Source organism: Myotis nattereri, assembly GCF_964212035.1.
Source record: "Myotis nattereri genome assembly, chromosome: 3".
NCBI classification, from domain to species: Eukaryota; Metazoa; Chordata; class Mammalia; order Chiroptera; family Vespertilionidae; genus Myotis; species Myotis nattereri.
The window spans coordinates 161,798,426-161,816,016 of record NC_138077.1 but is presented as its reverse complement, the minus strand read 5'-3'; the positions used below and the strand labels follow the sequence as shown (position 1 = coordinate 161,816,016).

At 38.8% G+C, this 17,591-nt stretch overlaps 1 protein-coding gene across 1 annotated transcript in view; it reads right to left on the bottom strand.

The window, feature by feature from the left end:
* The window catches only part of SLC44A5 (solute carrier family 44 member 5), a gene marked incomplete at its 3' end in the record, with an annotated part of 308,159 nt that overhangs the window by 78,393 nt on the left and 212,175 nt on the right, over positions 1–17,591 (bottom strand). Inside the window, exon 4 of the mRNA XM_081087251.1 lies at positions 8,645–8,718. Coding sequence (XP_080943377.1) covers positions 8,645–8,718 — 74 coding nt within the window. The remainder of the gene's footprint in view (positions 1–8,644; positions 8,719–17,591) is intronic.

Below are 17,591 nucleotides of genomic sequence, written 5' to 3'. Positions count from 1 at the left end.
AGAGAGCAGAATGCTGTACGGGGCCTGTGGTAAATGCCTATTAGGGAATCACAGTTGGAGGTCCCTAGGGTTTTGGAGAAAATTCATGTTCTTTCAGCAAATAAATTATTTTGCGAAGTAGCTCCTGGACCCTGAATGACCACTCAATGACATAAGAAGCCCCGGATGAACCGGATGTTATCTGATCCATCAATCCTAAAGTTGGCCATGCCCAGTGGCACAACAGTATTGGGGAGCTGAAGTGGTATATTCATTCAATGCTTGTGAAGGTCATAAAGGCAGAAGACAATTTCATTCACAGATTGCTCACAATAATAGTGTATTGACTCCTGGGGCACTGCTTCAGCACATACCTATGGTGCATGGAAAGGTCGCTATGAGCAGTTGACTGGGAAGGAATAAAATTAAACCAGATTTATAGGTGTCTAGGGAAGATCTGTTGGCACAGCACTTGGAACATTTTTCTAGTTACCTACTTTTACTGGGAGAAGAAATGACCTGCCTATGATCTATTCATAGACAGAGGCCAATTGTTTGACCAAAATATCATAGACTGGAAAATAAAAATATTAGACAATGAATGGCAAGGGAGTTTGATAAATAACTAGAAGGACCAACCTCAAAATGAATTCAGAATATGAAAATATTCATGTCTACATGGTGGCTTAGTAAAGATCCTTCTATAGAGGTATCCTTTACTAATCAGTTGGAAAAGTACTTGTTCAATGATTTTGTGAAAAAGTAATCATGACAACAGGGTTGAAGGCTATGACTGAGTTTTGTTAGCATGGACATTTATTCACAAAAGCTGACCTGGCCCCTACCATTGCTTATGTGACACACTGTCAGCAGTAGAGGGTCACACTGAATCTGATCACCCCGAAGCAGCCAGCCTATGGAACTGTAGGATTCCATATGAAGATCTGATTAATGCACTCCTTAGGAAGCAATGCCTTTCAAGGTGGGGTTGCTATTTTCCAGAATACAACAGGGTCAGAGCAGGACACACATGTTGTACTCACACAGATTAATTAAAGAGAGTTTCATAAATAAATATTTACAGCAAGATGGGTAGAGTTTTGAGAAACAAAGAAGAGTTGGTACAGAGGCTAGCAACAGTAGGGTGCTGTTTTCAGGCTCAGGGTGGAAGGAGTTATCTGTGTCCAGAGAGAAGCCAAGTAGAAAGAGCTGACTGACTGAGGGGTTGGAGCCTTAGGTAGAAAGACATCCCAGCAAGAGAGCCAGAGGAACAAATTCCACAAACTCATTCTCCTACCCGCCAACCTATTGTCAGCACTTCTCACCAACCAAACCAAACAGAAGCCACAGGACAAGAGGACCTGTTGGTGTAATCCTTATAAAGTCTATGCCAGTTTGTCAAGGGACAGAGCAGGGTAAAGAGTGGGGTAGAGTGAGATGGGGGGAAGGTAATGAAAAATACCAGCCTATATTCTGAACAAGTGACCAGCCTCTTCAAGGGTAGCATGTTAGATATATTCAGCGAGACATACAGGACTTTATGAAAAGCACACAAACAAACAAACAAACAAAAAATAACAAGAGATAATAAGGTTTTCATATTCTCTTTTGTCAGAATTTACTACCAGAGGGGACAGAAAAAAAAAGGAGAAAGATGTGCATTCTAATTTTGGAGTCTGTGAAATAGGAGCGGTCAGAGTAGGAGGCAAAAGATGGGACAAAGCATTTTTAAACAAATTTTAAAAACCACACATAGAATTTAAAAGGAATGGACAATCAGATAAACCAAGAAACTAAATTAGGCTTTTTACATCTTTGTTCTTTTATTAGCAAGCTGACTCCATGCTGATTACTTTGATATACTTCTTTTTCCAGCTATTCTAATTAGATATTAGTCTATTACTATTAACAACCTGTTCAAGGTTTTTATTCACATTACAAGATAGGGTTGTTTTTTTTTAGAAGTTAAGACATAATTGGAAATAATAAGGACAGAAATGTGTTCATCCTTTTCTTCATACATTCTACAAATATTGTTTGAGTGCTTACTATATGCCAGGATCTTGCTAGATGCTGGGTATATAAAGGTCTTTGCTCTCCCAGAGCCTACAGTCTTTTAGGGGAAATTAATCTTAATGAATTAATTGCACAAACAAATGTGAAATTACAATTCTGACAAACACTATAAGGAGCAATACATGGCACAAAAACTCTTAGAGGGAAATGACCAAGTGAAGGAGGTCAGAGATGATGTCTCTGAAGAACTAATGCAGGAAAAATGAATGGAGGCTCAAAGAAGCTTCCATGAGAAGGACACATGGACAAAGGCTTTGTGAGGGGTGGGGGTGATGGGTGCTGGGGACAGACAGGAAACCAGTATGGTGCATACACAGGCTGGTGCACAGAGAGGCAGTATTTTAGGTTATTTTCTATAATGACCAACAGGAAGATTGTTTTAGCATAATGTTGTTGTCAGTGCCAACCCTGCAATCCACCAAAAAGGTTTTGTTAGGTAGGTCCTTTTCCTATTCAAATTATCCTTGAAAACCTCAAGGTCATCACACACCCAGTGTCACTCATCTCAGTGTTTATTTGCTTAATTGTATGGTAGCTCCAGAAGTGGCAACACCCCCTTGCTTAAAGGAAGAGCTCTCATCATTCCAAAAAAAAATGGATTTAATTTCTTATATCTGAAAATGTTACACTTAATATTCATTAGTAATATCTACTATAGTAAACATATCTTTTTCAAAAGACCCATGAAATCCTTTGAGACCTTCCTTGCCAGAAAAAGCCCAGAGGAGATACTATCTGACATAATTTCATTTACTCTATATATAAGCACTAACTGAGGAAAAAACCAAACCTGTATTAGTAGTTGTGGATTATCATAAAGAATGTGTTTCTCTCTTTAGTGGGTACATAATAGAAGCAAATTTTTCAAGCAATCACTGAATGTAAACAATGACACATACAAACTGCAGCTATCAGATTGTGATATTTGCCTGCAAAAGAACACCTGCTTTTGCCCTGGCTGGTGTGGCTCAGTTGGTTGGGCATCCTCTCATGCACCAAAAGGTTGGCGGTTCTATTTCCAGTCAGGTCACATACCAGGGTAACGGGCTCAATCCCAGTAGGGGGCATGCGGAAGGCAGCTGATTCATGTTATGCTCTCACTTTGATGTTTCTCTCTCCCTTCCTCTTGGAAAACAAAAAAGGAAGAAAGAAAACCTGCTTTTCACTTATCCCACTAATGCTGTTTTCTGACACTTGCTGTTTTAAGCCAACTCTGTGTAATTGGGGATGGGGGAGTGGAAGGAGGAAGAAAAAAACATTAGCACATGATATGCTGTGGCTGACCAGAAACCCAGCATATCATGGGGTTCTGGTCAGCCCCTTCCCTCTCAGTGACCTTCATTATTTAAAGAATCCCCATGTATCTTCTTTAGTAAATACAAGGCAGGGTTGCACGGTGGTATGAGCACAGCCTCTAGAATGAAACTGCCTGGTTATTGGTGAGTAAACCAAGTGACAAAGTTACACAGCAGTCAGTACCAATCAGGACTGATCATCTTATCCCCTTAACTTCCTAAGTTTTAAGAATAACTTTAAAAGAACACTTTAAGTGAAGAGGATATGTGTGTGTGGGAGAAAGAGAGAGAGAGAGAGAGAGAGAGAGAGAGAGAGAGAGAGAGAGAGAGAAGAGAAGAGAAGAGAAGAGAAGGGAAGGGAAGGGAAGGGAAGGGAAGGGAAGGGAAGGGAAGGGAAGGGAAGGGAAGGGAAGGGAAGGGAAGGGAAGGGAAGGGAAGGGAAGGGAAGGGAAGGGAAGGGAAGGGAGGAGGAAAGATAAATTATTTGTAAAACACTCCTATTTGGGTAATTCATCGCAGATAAGAAAAGATTGGTGAGAGATGGGTAAAAACTTCATTCAGGCAAATTGTCCTTTCACTCACACTAAGGAAATGTATGTTACTCAAGTGCCAGGGGCAAGTATAATTATCTGGAATCATCTTTCATTTTCAAACATTTGCAAAGCATGTTCCTGTTGTGCTCTGAGGTTGAGTCAGAAGTGGCAGCAGTTAAAGAGCCCTCTGTCGAGGAGAAAATGGGAGTAGGCCAACTGCTTGCACTGACACTTAAAAATTAACTGCAAATCTGTTTGGGGCAGCTAAAGCATTCCCAAACCACGTGTTCGTCCGGGAATGTTGGCTTTCAAATCATTATTTTGTATCCCTTAAAGGTACATTTTAACTGTTTTAAAATGTGAGGAACAGGCCCGCCAAATTGTGCTTATGGCTTTTTAACACAAGCAATTTACAAATGCAATGAAGCAGATAATAGGACACATGATACCGAATTTGGAAATCTGTGCTGATGACACTGATGCTGTGGGAGCATTTTTGGAAGCAACCCTGTATCCGGTTGCCTGGATAAGAAATGTTGTTTATCATTTCACAGGTGGCCTCTTCCGCCCAATGGTGAGTTTGGGGTCGTGTCCTTGAGCACAAATCAGTCACTCTCAAGCTAGCAATATTCCACTTGAAATCATCTGGAATTCATGTATTCAGCAAAATACAACAGTAAAAATCTCACTCAACACAAAGAAATATGTTCAAAAAACAGTCAAAACGAAGTGCTTGCTTTTTAAAATGAAGACTTCTAAGCCAAAAAGAAGCGTAAATATGTATTTTAATTTGAAAACAATTATATACTTGTAAAGAAAGCAAAAGGACATTAACACTAGTTCTCATTACCTATAAATATAATGATTTTTTCATGAATTTTTCATGATTTTTCATTATATTTATTGTTCCCATAAAAGTAATTATGCCTGGGAGCTCAGTGGAGCCAGGCTCAAGGTCTGGATCTCATCACCTCACCTAAGTCAGGTCTAGGTGTAGATGAGGCTCCTATGGATTGGTTCCTCTCCTAAGGATGATTGATCTATTTAGATAGATCACTGAACCCATTGGGCACACTTCCTATTCCCATACTGCCATTGGCAACAGTGTGCCAAATATTTCACCAGTATATAATAAGGTTCCGTTCCCTTCTGTTTCCAGTTGTTTTCCTCACTTTCCTTTAAACTCTCATGACAGTCTCCTCACAATCCATTTGGCTTCTGAACCTGATTTCAAAACCATATCCATGTTTTAGGTCTTATTACGCAGGTACTAAATGTTGTTCTGCTTATCTATTCTTGCTGCACCCATCACACCCAATCAACAATTTTATTTTGCTCATGATTTGGGGAGTCGCACATTTGGGGAAGCCTCCGCCGGGCCCCTGGGGTCTCTCATGCAGTCAGATGTTGACTGGGGCTTCAATCACCTGAAAGCCGTGCGGGGCTGATGGCAGTTATCCCTTGGAGCCATTGAGCCTGCTGACCACGACCCCTACAGGTGGCTTCTCCATGTGGCTTGGGCTGCTCTTGGCATGATGACAGAGTTCTAATCTAGTTTGCATTAATTTACTTTTTTTTGTTAACTTCCTATTGTCTCAACTAAGAGCAATAATTATTCCTAGGAAAAATTAAAAACAAAACAAACTTTAGACCCTCCAAGTGCTTTCTCATTAAATGCAACAAGGAAATAACTCATTCAATTGGAAATCCATTTGAAAAGAAAAAAAAATTATTGACTGTTAAAATTGTGCTATTATTGCATATATAATGTTAGCACAAGGACAGCAAGGAACAATTTGCATAAGAAATATTCCTATTCTTTTTTTCTAGTTAGCAAATAATTGAATAGCAACCATCAGTGAAGTAGGACAAAAGAGGGCTATTATCATAAATGTTAGTTTGATCTTTCAAGGAGATTTGATTACCTTCTACTCACACTCCACTTCCCCACTTGAATAGAGGTTCTGCTTTTCATCAGTCAAATGTCAAGTGCCTTTGTTGCATGCTAGCTGGCCATATTCCACATAAGGGCAAAAATCAGTTTTTCCACAGAATTTGTGAGAAACACAGCTCTCCAATTGCAAAACATGGATGAAAGACAGGCCTAAAAAAGGTCCTGATCCAACAAAATAGCTAAAGATGCCAAACTATATACTATCAGTGACACGGTCTTAGCATCATCTTTCCTCAGGAAAAGGTACATGTTCCTTTATGTGAAAAAATTCTTCATATTCCTGGGAACTCGACCAATTGTTTTCCTTCATTCTTCTTTCAGCCCAATATTAGATATAACCAAAGAGTTAAATTTATCTTAGAAACAAACTAGTAAAGCTATTATAATAGTTCAGGTAAAGACAGCATATATATTTAGTAAATTTGGTGAGCCATTCATTTTGATCAGTGGCCTCAGGATTAATTTGGGAGAATCACTAAATTAATCCAGTTTTGCATGAGGAACGTTTATCCTCTAATTTCATGTGGATTAAGGCATTTACAAACTGATAAGGAGTTCTTAAAGAAAAAGGCGAATTTCTTATCACGCTCCAGGGGGAATAATGGTAGCACTCCCAGTGCTTCCCTCTCCTGTCTCCACAGGACAGCGAGCGGCAGTGGCTTTCCCAGCCCCAGGTAAGGAAGAAAGGAATTTCTCTGTGGATGATAACAGAGTGTCTCTGAGACATGGAGGAGAGCCTTAAGGCCTCCTAATAAAAAGATTCTGGGCACAGTATAAGATCCTTATGAAGTTCCCGTATGCATTCAAACTATAATAACCAAAATTATGGGTTGCCATATAGAAATAATAGAGTAAATTACATTTTAAGGCAGTTTATTAAAATTCAGAACCACATAGTAGGAAACGAACTACTGTCTAGTACTGTTATGTAGCATTATTGGTGTAGCTGAATATTATTTCATTTAGTTCTCACAATAGCCCTGCAAAGTAGATAGTGTTTCTATATTTTACAGATAAGAAAACTTAGGTTAAGACACTAGTCCAGTTCTACCAAATAAATGGAGGAAACCCTACATCTGCTTGACTTCAAATCTACTCTTATGCAATGAATTTCAATTCTATGACAAAAAGTAAAAACAAAATAAATTACACAAACAAGATGTGTCCCAAAGTTAGAGAAGCTAACATCCCTTTAGTTGTAGAATAAGAAAATTAATTTTATTATAACATTAAATTTATGGATGATATATTGTGCTACAGCTACATTGATGTTTAGACTTTAAAATGGTTAAAGAAATACCAAAGAAATCTTCTAAAGGCTTAGAGTATATTAGTTTTGTGATTTATGCTCCTTTAGTCTTCTTTTTCTCCTTTAGTCTTCTTTTTCTCCTTATATTCCTGCCTTACTTTTGAATTCTCCAAATCTAAATAGTTTTTGCATGGTATTATTGAGATGATCTTCTGGAAATTACTTTCAATTGCTTTTCTCAAAAATGTCTCTTATTGGAAGATAAAACTGAAAAGCAGGAAAGAGTATTTTCCATTGTTCCCTAGGCAGGCCCGGCCTTCTTTCTGCTAATACATTCCACATTAAGTCCAGGCACTAGTTACTGACACTAGAATATGATTACACTATTATATGTATACTGTTATCTGACTTTTATAGCTCCCATCCTATTAATAATATGTTAAAGTTTCCTAGATCAACATATAAAGGACTTAGAGTCTCTGGGAGAAAATGTGATAAATTCACAGGCAATTGCAAAACCTTTTTACAGAAAATATTCATACTAGTCCCTTTGGTAGGGTTTTAAAAATCCAAATAAAGAAACTCTGTATTTTTCCTCTTTATTTTTACTTTCATAGAAAAATTTTTAACCTAATAAGAAACAACAGGATATCTCTTTCTGGTAGGCAAGAATAATAAGACTTCTTACATGTTATGCATTATCAGATGAAATATTTTTTTCTTTTTTATTCCCCTACATGGCATTTAGATTTCACCATATCACAAAATAACCCTCTTTAAAAGAAGACTGAAATTACATTAAATATCTTTATCAATTTCTTTTTACATTTCAAACTCCCCTTTTTATTACTATTATCATAATACACAGTCTTCTCTCCATATCCACAGGGATTGCTTGCTGGGCCCCTATGCTTACCAAAATTCAATGATGCTCAAGTGCCATATATCAAATGGGGTAATACTTGCATATAACCTATGCATATTCTCTTATATTTTGGAAATCCTTAAAAAATGCCCCTTCTTTTTAATTTTCTTATAAAAAAGTTTATATATTATCTAAACTATCTAGGCCCTAGTTCTTCTTAGTAAATAGCAACATGAACATAATAAGCTGCTTAATAGAATTTCAAAAGTAAAAATGATTAAAAAGAAACCATAAGCTTTTCCTTCCTTCTTTGTAATTGTACTGGAGGCCCAGTGCACAAAATTTGTGCACTGGTAGGGCCCCTAGCGGCTGCCACCACTGGCTGGAGCCTCCCTCCCTTCCCCCAGCCGGCCCCGCCCCCTGGTCAATCTCCCGGACAATTCCCGGTTGAGGGGACAATTTGCATACTAGGCTTTTATTATATAGGATTTATTTAACTAATTTGAGTTTTCCTTGTAATAAACTACTTTGTGTTTATTTTTCATTACATCTGCTACCCAGTGAGTCCTGGTGAAAAGTCAACAATCAATAATAAATGCTTTGGGAAGAAATTGATTAATGTTAAAAGTGTGACACTGACTTAGTTATTCCATTAACAAATGTTTAATATCTTTTATACCTGTATTTACTCACCTATAAGTCCTAAAATAATGTAGCCAGTAATGAACAGTATGAAGACCATGCAGCACAGAACATCTGTACAACCCCTAAAGACAAAAAAAATTAGAATTAAAAGGGATCCAAGATGACTTCTTATTTACTGTACAAAATATAATGATATGCCATTTGATATCCAATAATTCTAAAAGATGGATCACGTGTTTTCTGCAATTAAAGACAACAGCAGCAAGAAAGGGGTCATAATTCCATGATGAAAGAAACTCCCCCAGAATTCTTAGTATTTATTCTTTCTTGGTTTTTATTTGTAAAATGTTTTTAGGGATGAGAGTACACCAACACTGAGTAATAATGTTTTTATTTGAAATTGTAATTTACACTATTTAATTTTATGATTTTCATCTTCATGCCTCCCCAACACATGGTGTATATATATATAGAAAGAAAATAAAGGGAGGAATGGAAATAGTTGAAATATATATATATATATATATATATATATATATATATTTCAACTATTTCCATTCCTCCCTTTATTTTCTTTCTATAGACATATTTTAAAGGTAATATTAATTAAAGAAAGGACTAGCTACATAAAGTTTCTAAGGGAAGTAGAGTTGTAACTTTCTAATGATCAAAACTATAATTTTCTCAGCTATCCTATAGGCTAGATATCATCAAATTAGGTTTAGAGAAAATGTGGCTCAGAGATGCAGTGATTTGCTAGGGATCACAAGTCAAGCCAACTTCCAGCAGGCATAGTCAAGGTTTTCAACTAAAGTATTTCCTATTGCCAATATTATAGCTTGTTCAGCTTCTGAGTGGTCTGGAAGGTAAAAACTATATCTTGAAAGTGAGAAATAATACAACCATTCTCTATTTGAAACAATGAAAAATCTATTAGCAAAGAAAAAAAATCAACCCATTTGACAGGATTAAAAGTTGCCCATGAGAATTTTCATAACGAAAACTTAATCTTCAGGGCAAATGGATATGCCCTAATCATTTAGCACAGGCAGGTGGAAGTTACACACTGTTTGTACAGTAATAATAATGAATAATAATTGTGCAGTAACATATACAGTAATACCTTACATTGATAAAACCCTGTATACATTTACTGCTTTCATCGTAAATTTTCTAAGAATACCATCAGGTTGTTTGTGGTAGTAACGTGAGTTGACTTACTTAAGGTCCAAGAGAGAGAGGTAGCTACAGAGGCAGGCAAATACCAGGGTCTCTAATGCCAAAACTTTTTCATTCAGTCTTTATGTTAATATGATTATAGTTTTCTTTAAAGATTCAAATTAGACATATCTAAAACTCCACACACATCCCTCCTACCTCGCAATAGAGAAAGTTACCCATGACACAAACTATCATTTGTTTAAATCCAACCCAAGAAGAAAACAGAGTTCTGATTTTCTTTAGTTAACAACTGGTGAACGTAAAAATCTGTTCTTTTCATAAGCCAAGATTTGGAAGCAGCCCAAGTAGAAGAATAAAAACTGTGGAATACTACTACACAGTAGAATACACTATTATACAATAGAATACTACTCTGCCATTAAAAAAAGAAATCTTACCCTTTGGTACAGCATGGATGGATCTGGAGAGCATTGGGTGAAGTGTAATAAGCCAATCAGAGAAAGACAAGTACCATATTATTTCACTCATATGTGGAATCTAATGAACAAAATGAACTAACAAGCAAAATAGAGACAGACCCATAGATAGCAGGCTGACAGCTGTTGGGAGGATCTAGAATGAGGGGTTGGTGGAGGGACAAAGGAAAAGAGAAAAAAATCAGGGGCACAGATAACACAGGTTTGGTAAGGGGAAGGGAGATGGTGGGAGGTGGAAGAGGATATGGAGGGATAAAATGGTGATAGACGGAGACTTGACTTGAGGCGGTGAACACACAATACAGAGTACCAATGATGTGTTGTAGACTTGTGCACCTGAAACTTGTATAATTTTGTTAAGCAGTATCACCCCAACAAATTCAATAAAAAGGAAAAGGAAGCAAATGTCTGCATTGGGATGAGAAGAATATCTCTCACTGTTCAAATGTGTTCTGACACATCCTACTCAAGATCAGGTTCTCATTCTGTCAGAGAAGTTGTTAAATAGCACGACACTTAATAAGAAATGCCTGCAGGTGAGGGACTAAAGGAGAGGAAACTGGAACACTTCAGTGCTTTAATTAGAAGTCTTCAAGTTGTCAAAGCCCTTGTGTGTAATCATAGCTACCAGGAAGAGGGAGAAAGGGAGGAGATCAGAAGCACCAGCCAGGATATATAGCTATATGTTGATATCTGTATATTTAAATAATATGTAATATTATCTGTAATGCATACTTATAATGACCTAGTGTTACATAGTAGTATAATGTTATATATGTGTAATGTTATGAATTAAGCACAGGGAGAAATAAACATATATACTAGGGAGGTTAAATAAAAGAAACTGCCAACTTCAAAAGATAGAACACAAGGAAAGCAGCAGAGCTCTAAAGGAAATTTTTGAAAAGTAAAACCCATACTCCCCAGCTACTGGCACTGAGGAATGGGCATCAGTTGAAGTAATGGCTCTCTATGCGGTTTTATACTACATTTCTATTTCGTTTTGGGACCAAGGATGCACTACAGCACCAGGGACTGGGTGCCCATACACTCGTTCCTCCCAGCAGTCTCTCACAACGGTGGAACAGCATCTCTCAATAATTCACACCTTGAGGTGTTTGAGATTCTATTCTGGGACCCAGGGGGATAATATATTCAAGTCTGATTTTCTCTTCTGGTACAACACTTTAGAAAAATAGCAGACCATACCCCAAGGCCAGGCTGGTTTATTTTATTTTATTTTATTTTATTTTATTTTATTTTATTTTATTTTATTTTATTTATTTAAGCAAAGAAAAATGTTGAACAGAGTGAAATTATAAATTAAAAAATTCAAGAGTCTCAAAAAGCAGGCAAGTTTTTCTAGATAGACTAACGTATTTTTTAATTTGTTCTTCTTATGATTTGATTCCCTTTGTTATTTTTAAAATTTCCTTTTAAAAATAGGTGTGTGTTTTCAGATAACGACAATTACCTGCCATTTTCTCTATTAATTCATCTGTTTCTCCTCCTTTCTACAGACATTCCTTCCAGAAAAAAATACTACTTAGAAAACTGTATTTGAACAAAATATAAAATATAGCTTAGGCGCATTTGTGAGTCAGGAACATAGCAAAAGCTTAATTCAAGTTTTTAGAATTTGTAGCATCTTATCACTGTTCCTTTCTTTTGATTTCAGGGCATCTGTAACAACCCTATATGTTCTGCAAGAACTGAGTTATTTTTAAAAAGCAAGGATTTAATTTGGCTAAATTTTTAAGTCTCTCAAGACAGCTATTGAGGCAATTTGAGTGACACCAGCACCTGGTTGAAATCTTACTGAATCATATTCTGGCTAGAGGCTTGTCATTGCTGTGCCATTTCCTTGGGTAGATTCATTTATACTTTCATAGCAAGCACTGAGAACCATTGTTCCAAACTAAAAATGGGTTGCATCCCACTGGGTCCCAGAAAGGATAACTTGTAGAGAAATATGCCCCTAAGCCTCTTCCCCTCCCTCCCTCCAAATCAAAGTCCAATTTTTTTTAAAGCTACTCACACTCAAATTTATCAGGAAACTATTAAAACTTTATTCAGATTGAGCTACCCTGACATAAAAGTATTTTCAAAGTTAAACTACAGAAGTACCATTACTACCTTATATTTATTTTTCCAAACTACAACAAGAATAGGACCCCAATTATATATGCACTAGAGGCACGGTGCACGAATTCGTGCACTGGTGGGGTCCAGCTGGCCTGCCCCCAATCAGGGTGGGGCCGGCCGGGAGGAGTTATTAGCGTCAAAAATCTTTGCAGGGTGTATACACATTTGCTGTTGGCTTTTGGATGAGTTGAAGCTTCAAAGGCGCATTAGAGTCAGGGACACTTACAGCTTCTGTTTCTAAGCCTCTCCCTAGGCAGGTAATGCAGTTTAGCTCCCTGCTGACAAACCCTCTAAAGAGAGGTCATGGTGTGATGTGGCTGCCCTCTTTGGTAGGAAGCAGTGGAGAGAGAATTCAGGAGATGGTGGTTGTGCTGGGCACCTCTCCTGGACACCTGACTGATGTTCCAGACCATGAGCAGTTTTCCTCCTGATCACTCATCATCCAGGTTCCTGGTCTATGAAGGCTGGGGAGCATTTACTTACTTAGAGTCACTGAAGGTCACACTTCAGTGATTGGGGTCGGGGGGAGGGCGGTCAGGAATGAGGCTGGCAGGGGGAGGGGCCATGGGCAGTTGACTGGCCAGCCCCGCCCCCAATTGGGCCTGTTGGCTGCCTTAGTGTACATTATAGCCACCAGTCTTTCTGATAGTTCTGGTTGTTCCACTGTTCAGTTGCTTGGCTTTTATATATATAGATTTGTACACCTCCCTTCCCCACTTCACTCTAACCCACAAATATAGAATGCCTATAGTCACCTCAACATAAAATCTTGGGAGCTTCCTTTGACTTTCCCTTTTTATTAGATTCTCTTTCATATTCAATTGACAAGTACTCTTGGCTCCTTCTCTCTGATGTGTCTTCCTTTCTATTCTTACAGCATGGGCTCAGTCCAGATCCTCTTATCTTCTCTTCAAACTACTGCCATGGTCTCTTAATTGGGCTCTAGCATGGAGTCTCTACCTAAAACATAGCATTCTGCCCATCACAGATAGCCCTGATTTATGATATCACTTCATTGTTTAAAAACTGCTGTGCCTCTCTACCACCTATTGAAAAATTTCCAAATGTCTTAGCTTTATGTTTAAGAACCTACAAATTCAATCCTATGGCAAGTGCCAGACTATCTTCCTAGCTTCATCTCCCTCTATTCTTCTCAATGTACTTCAACCTACTTGGACTTTTTATTCATTGAGTGCACCATGAATTCTCCCTTGACCACACTCAGGGTTCTCTACTCATGGCCCCTTTAGACTCTTCCTCTGGAATAACATATGTCTCAGTTTCTATGGAACAGCCAGGGTTTACAGTTTGTCCTGATGTAACCATTAACAATGAGCCCTTTGACTCTCAAAAGTGCCCCAGTGTGGATCTTCACCCTATCTCAGTGATGGCGAACCTATGACACGCGTGTCAGAGGTGACACGCGAACTCATTTTTTTTGGTTGATTTTTCTTTGTTAAATGGCAATTAAATATATAAAATAAATATCAAAAATATAAGTCTTTGTTTTACTATGGTTGCAGATATCAAAAAATTTCTATATGTGACACGGCACCAGAGTTGTTAGGGTTTTTCAAAATGCTGACACGCCGAGCTCAAAAGGTTCGCCATCACTGCACTATCTATTAAAATCCCATTCTCCATGTGGTAAGATTCCCTCAATTTTTAGGGCTGATTGATGTTCCATGGTATGTATATGCCACATTTTTTAACACATTCATCAATGGACATTTAGGCTGTTTCCACATTTTGGCTACTACGAATAATGCTTCAAGGAAGGTGGGAGTGCAGACATCTGTTTGAGATCTTGATTTCAATTATTTTGCATGTGACAAGGTTAAACCTGGAGGACACTGTGCTAAGGGAAATAAGCCAATCATAGCAGGACAAATACTGCATGATTCTGCTTCAATGAGATATCTAAAATAGTCAAGCTCATAGAAATAGAAAGTGGAATGGGAGAGGAGCAAATGGGAGCTACTAGTAAATGTGTATAAGTTTCAATTATACAAGCCAGACCAGTAAGTTCTAGATATCTGCAATACAACATTGTGTCTATACTTAACAATACTGTATTGAGTGCTTAAAATTTTGTTAAGAGGGTAGGTCTCATGTTAAGTATTTCTTACCACAATAAAAAAAAAATACACACAGCATGCAAAATATAATAATCTGTTCAATGTTATATGTCACATGGATTTAAAATTTTGCTATGAACAAGCTTAATGTGGATATCAAATAAGTGAATGTAAATGAAAGACAAATTTTAAAATAAAAATTTATGATTCCATCCTTCAAACCAATTCAAATGATACCTCCCTTATGAGGTTTCCAACTAAAAGAGATCTCTCTCATCTATGCAGACTTACAGGAATTGTATTTGTACATATTTAAGGCAATTATCTTCGATCTATTATAACCGGGACCAGTGGATGGCACACTATAGCCCATGGGCCAAATCTGGCCTGCTGCCTGATTTTGAACAGCTTGAGAGCTAAAAATGAATTTTACATTTTAAGAAAACAAAAGAAGAATATTTTTTGAATTATACAAAATTCAAATTTCAGTGTCCATAAATAAGAATTTTTGGAAAATAGCCACACTCATTCATGTATATATTGTGTGTGGCCACTTTTGTGCTACAACAGCTATTTTGAGCACTTGCAATACAAACCATATGGCCACAAAGCCTAAAATGTTTACTACCTGGGCCTTTGTAGAAAAAGTTTGCTGACCTCTAACCTAGACCGCATAGTCCTCTATGGCAGCATTCAGCACAGATCCTTAGATGCTGCAGACAAAAGCAATCTATGTCGCATGAATGATTAGGAAGACACATTTCCAACTAATAGGCTAGTGCATCATAAACAGACTCTGCTAAAATTCAGTGCTGTGTTTCAAATTTCAGATTTTGCGGGGAGAGGGGCCCTATATGATGAAATTTTTGTCTAGGAATTCAATTTTTTGGTGAAGCTTAAGCATGCCATCTGGACATTACTGTCTCTAGTGAAATCACAAAAGAGAAAGACGAAGGGAGGAAGGGAAGAAGGGAGGAAGGGAGGGAGGGAGGGAGGGAGGGAGGGAGGGAGGGAGGGAGGAAGGAAGGAAGGAAGGAAGGAAGGAAGGAAGGAAGGAAGGAAGGAAGGAAGGAAGGAAAGGTAGGAAGAAAGGGAAGATAGGAAGGAAAGAAAGAAAGAAAGAAAGAAAGAAAGAAAGAAAGAAAGAAAGAAAGAAAGAAAGAAAGAAAGAAAGAACAAGGAAGGAAGGGAAGGGAAGGAAGGAAGGAAGGAAGGAAGGAAGAAGGGAGGGAGGGAAGGAGGGAGGGAGGGAGGGAGGGAGGAAGGGAGGGAGGGAGGCAGGGAGGAAGAGAGGGAGGGAGGGAGGGAGGGAGGAAGGGAGGGAGGGAGGCAGGGAGGAAGGGAGGGAGGGAGGGAGGGAGGGAGGGAGGGAGGCAGGGAGGGAGGGAGGGAGGGAGGGAGGAAGGGAGGGAGGGAGGGAGGGAGGGAGGCAGGGAGGGAGGGAGGGAGGGAGGGAGGGAGGAAGGAAGGGAGGGAGGGAGGAAGGGAGGGAGGGAGGGAGGGAGGGAGGGAGGGAGGGAAGGAGGGCATTAGACTCCATTCAGAGATAATGAGAGAGTTTTATTTGTGAAGTGCATGTTTCAGTTCCACATTAGTTCTTATTCTCTAATAACTGTCATTCTGTGTCCTTTTCAGGGACACCTTTTTGCCTTAATTCAGAAAGTGATCCCTTTACTACCAGCTTTCTTTCTTTTTGGCAGATGAAATTCCAATGATATCAACCATCCTGAAAGATCATTAATATCGAGCATGAGAGCGAGAATGGAAGTCATTATTCTCTGGCAGATCATCCATTCTTGCCTAATAGTCAGATTAGATACTGTCCACTGCTAGTGATTCCAGTCGAATGATGCCCTCTCATTCGAAGGTTCTTGGTGTCACCTGGGTCCATCTGTCCACAATACAGCTGCATGTATAATCCACAGTCTAGAAACTTTTCTCCTTTGTGGTTCTGCTGGCACCTGCATGATTCCATTTAGTCACTATTTACCTCTCAGATTCTTACGGCAAAAGTCTGTTCCAGCACCCAGGCCGGCATGATTCAGTGGTTGAGCATCGATCTATGAACCAGGAGGTCACAGTTGGATTCCTGGTCAGGGCACATGCCCAGGTATTGGGCTCAATCCCCAGTGTGGGGCATGTAGGAGGCAGCCAATCAATGATTCTCTCTCATCATTGATGTCTCTATCCCTCGCTCCCTCTCCCTTCCTCAGGAGGCAGCCAATCAATGATTCTCTCATCATTGATATTTCTATCTCTCTCCCCCTCACTCTTCCTCTCCAAAATCAATTTAAAAATATTTTTAAAAAACTCAGTTCCAGCCAATAGAATGGCCGCTTCACTTCCCAGAGGCTTTGTTAGAGGACAATGCACTATAGGGCCATCTTCCAATCTTCACCAAAACACACTTGGCAAACTACAGAGTGTGCCTTGAGTTGGACAAATCATCTGAGTTGGTGCTAATTAGTCAGCAGACTCCAAACATTCTGGGCTATTTGAGGGTAAATTTCTATATAAGTTAAAAATGCTGCCGAAACCGGTTTGGCTCAGTGGATAGAGCGTCGGCCTGTGGACTGGAGGGTCCCAGGTTCGATTCCGGTCAAGGGCATGTACCTGGGTTGCGGGCACGTCCCCAGTGGGGGATGTGCAGGAGGCAGCTGATCGATGTTTCTCTCTCATCGATGTTTCTGACTCTCTATCTCTCTCCCTTCCTCTCTGTGGAAAATCAATAAAATATATTTTTTAAAAAAATGCTCTAGTACTATTCTTCCACGCTTCACTGTGAGTGAGAATCTGGCGATTTTGTGAGAGGAGCATTCTCTGAGAGCTTGCATTAGAAGGGTTAACTGTTTCCTTTGCTGTTGATTCCAGCTTCTCTTCCTCTTCTCAGACACATTGTCTAAAAGTTCTCTATTGTTATGTTCCCACGGGTTTAGATTATGCCATGTACCACTTTTGTATCTGTGAGAGCTGAGGTTTTAGAAGTAAGCAAGTTGCAGTGGCCATTTCTACAAGTTTAGTAAGAGGCTAAAGATTATCTTGAAGAATTTCAGTTACCAGAATCAGAAATTTAATAGGAAAAAGCAAATGAGGTTTTTATTACATGACCTTGTA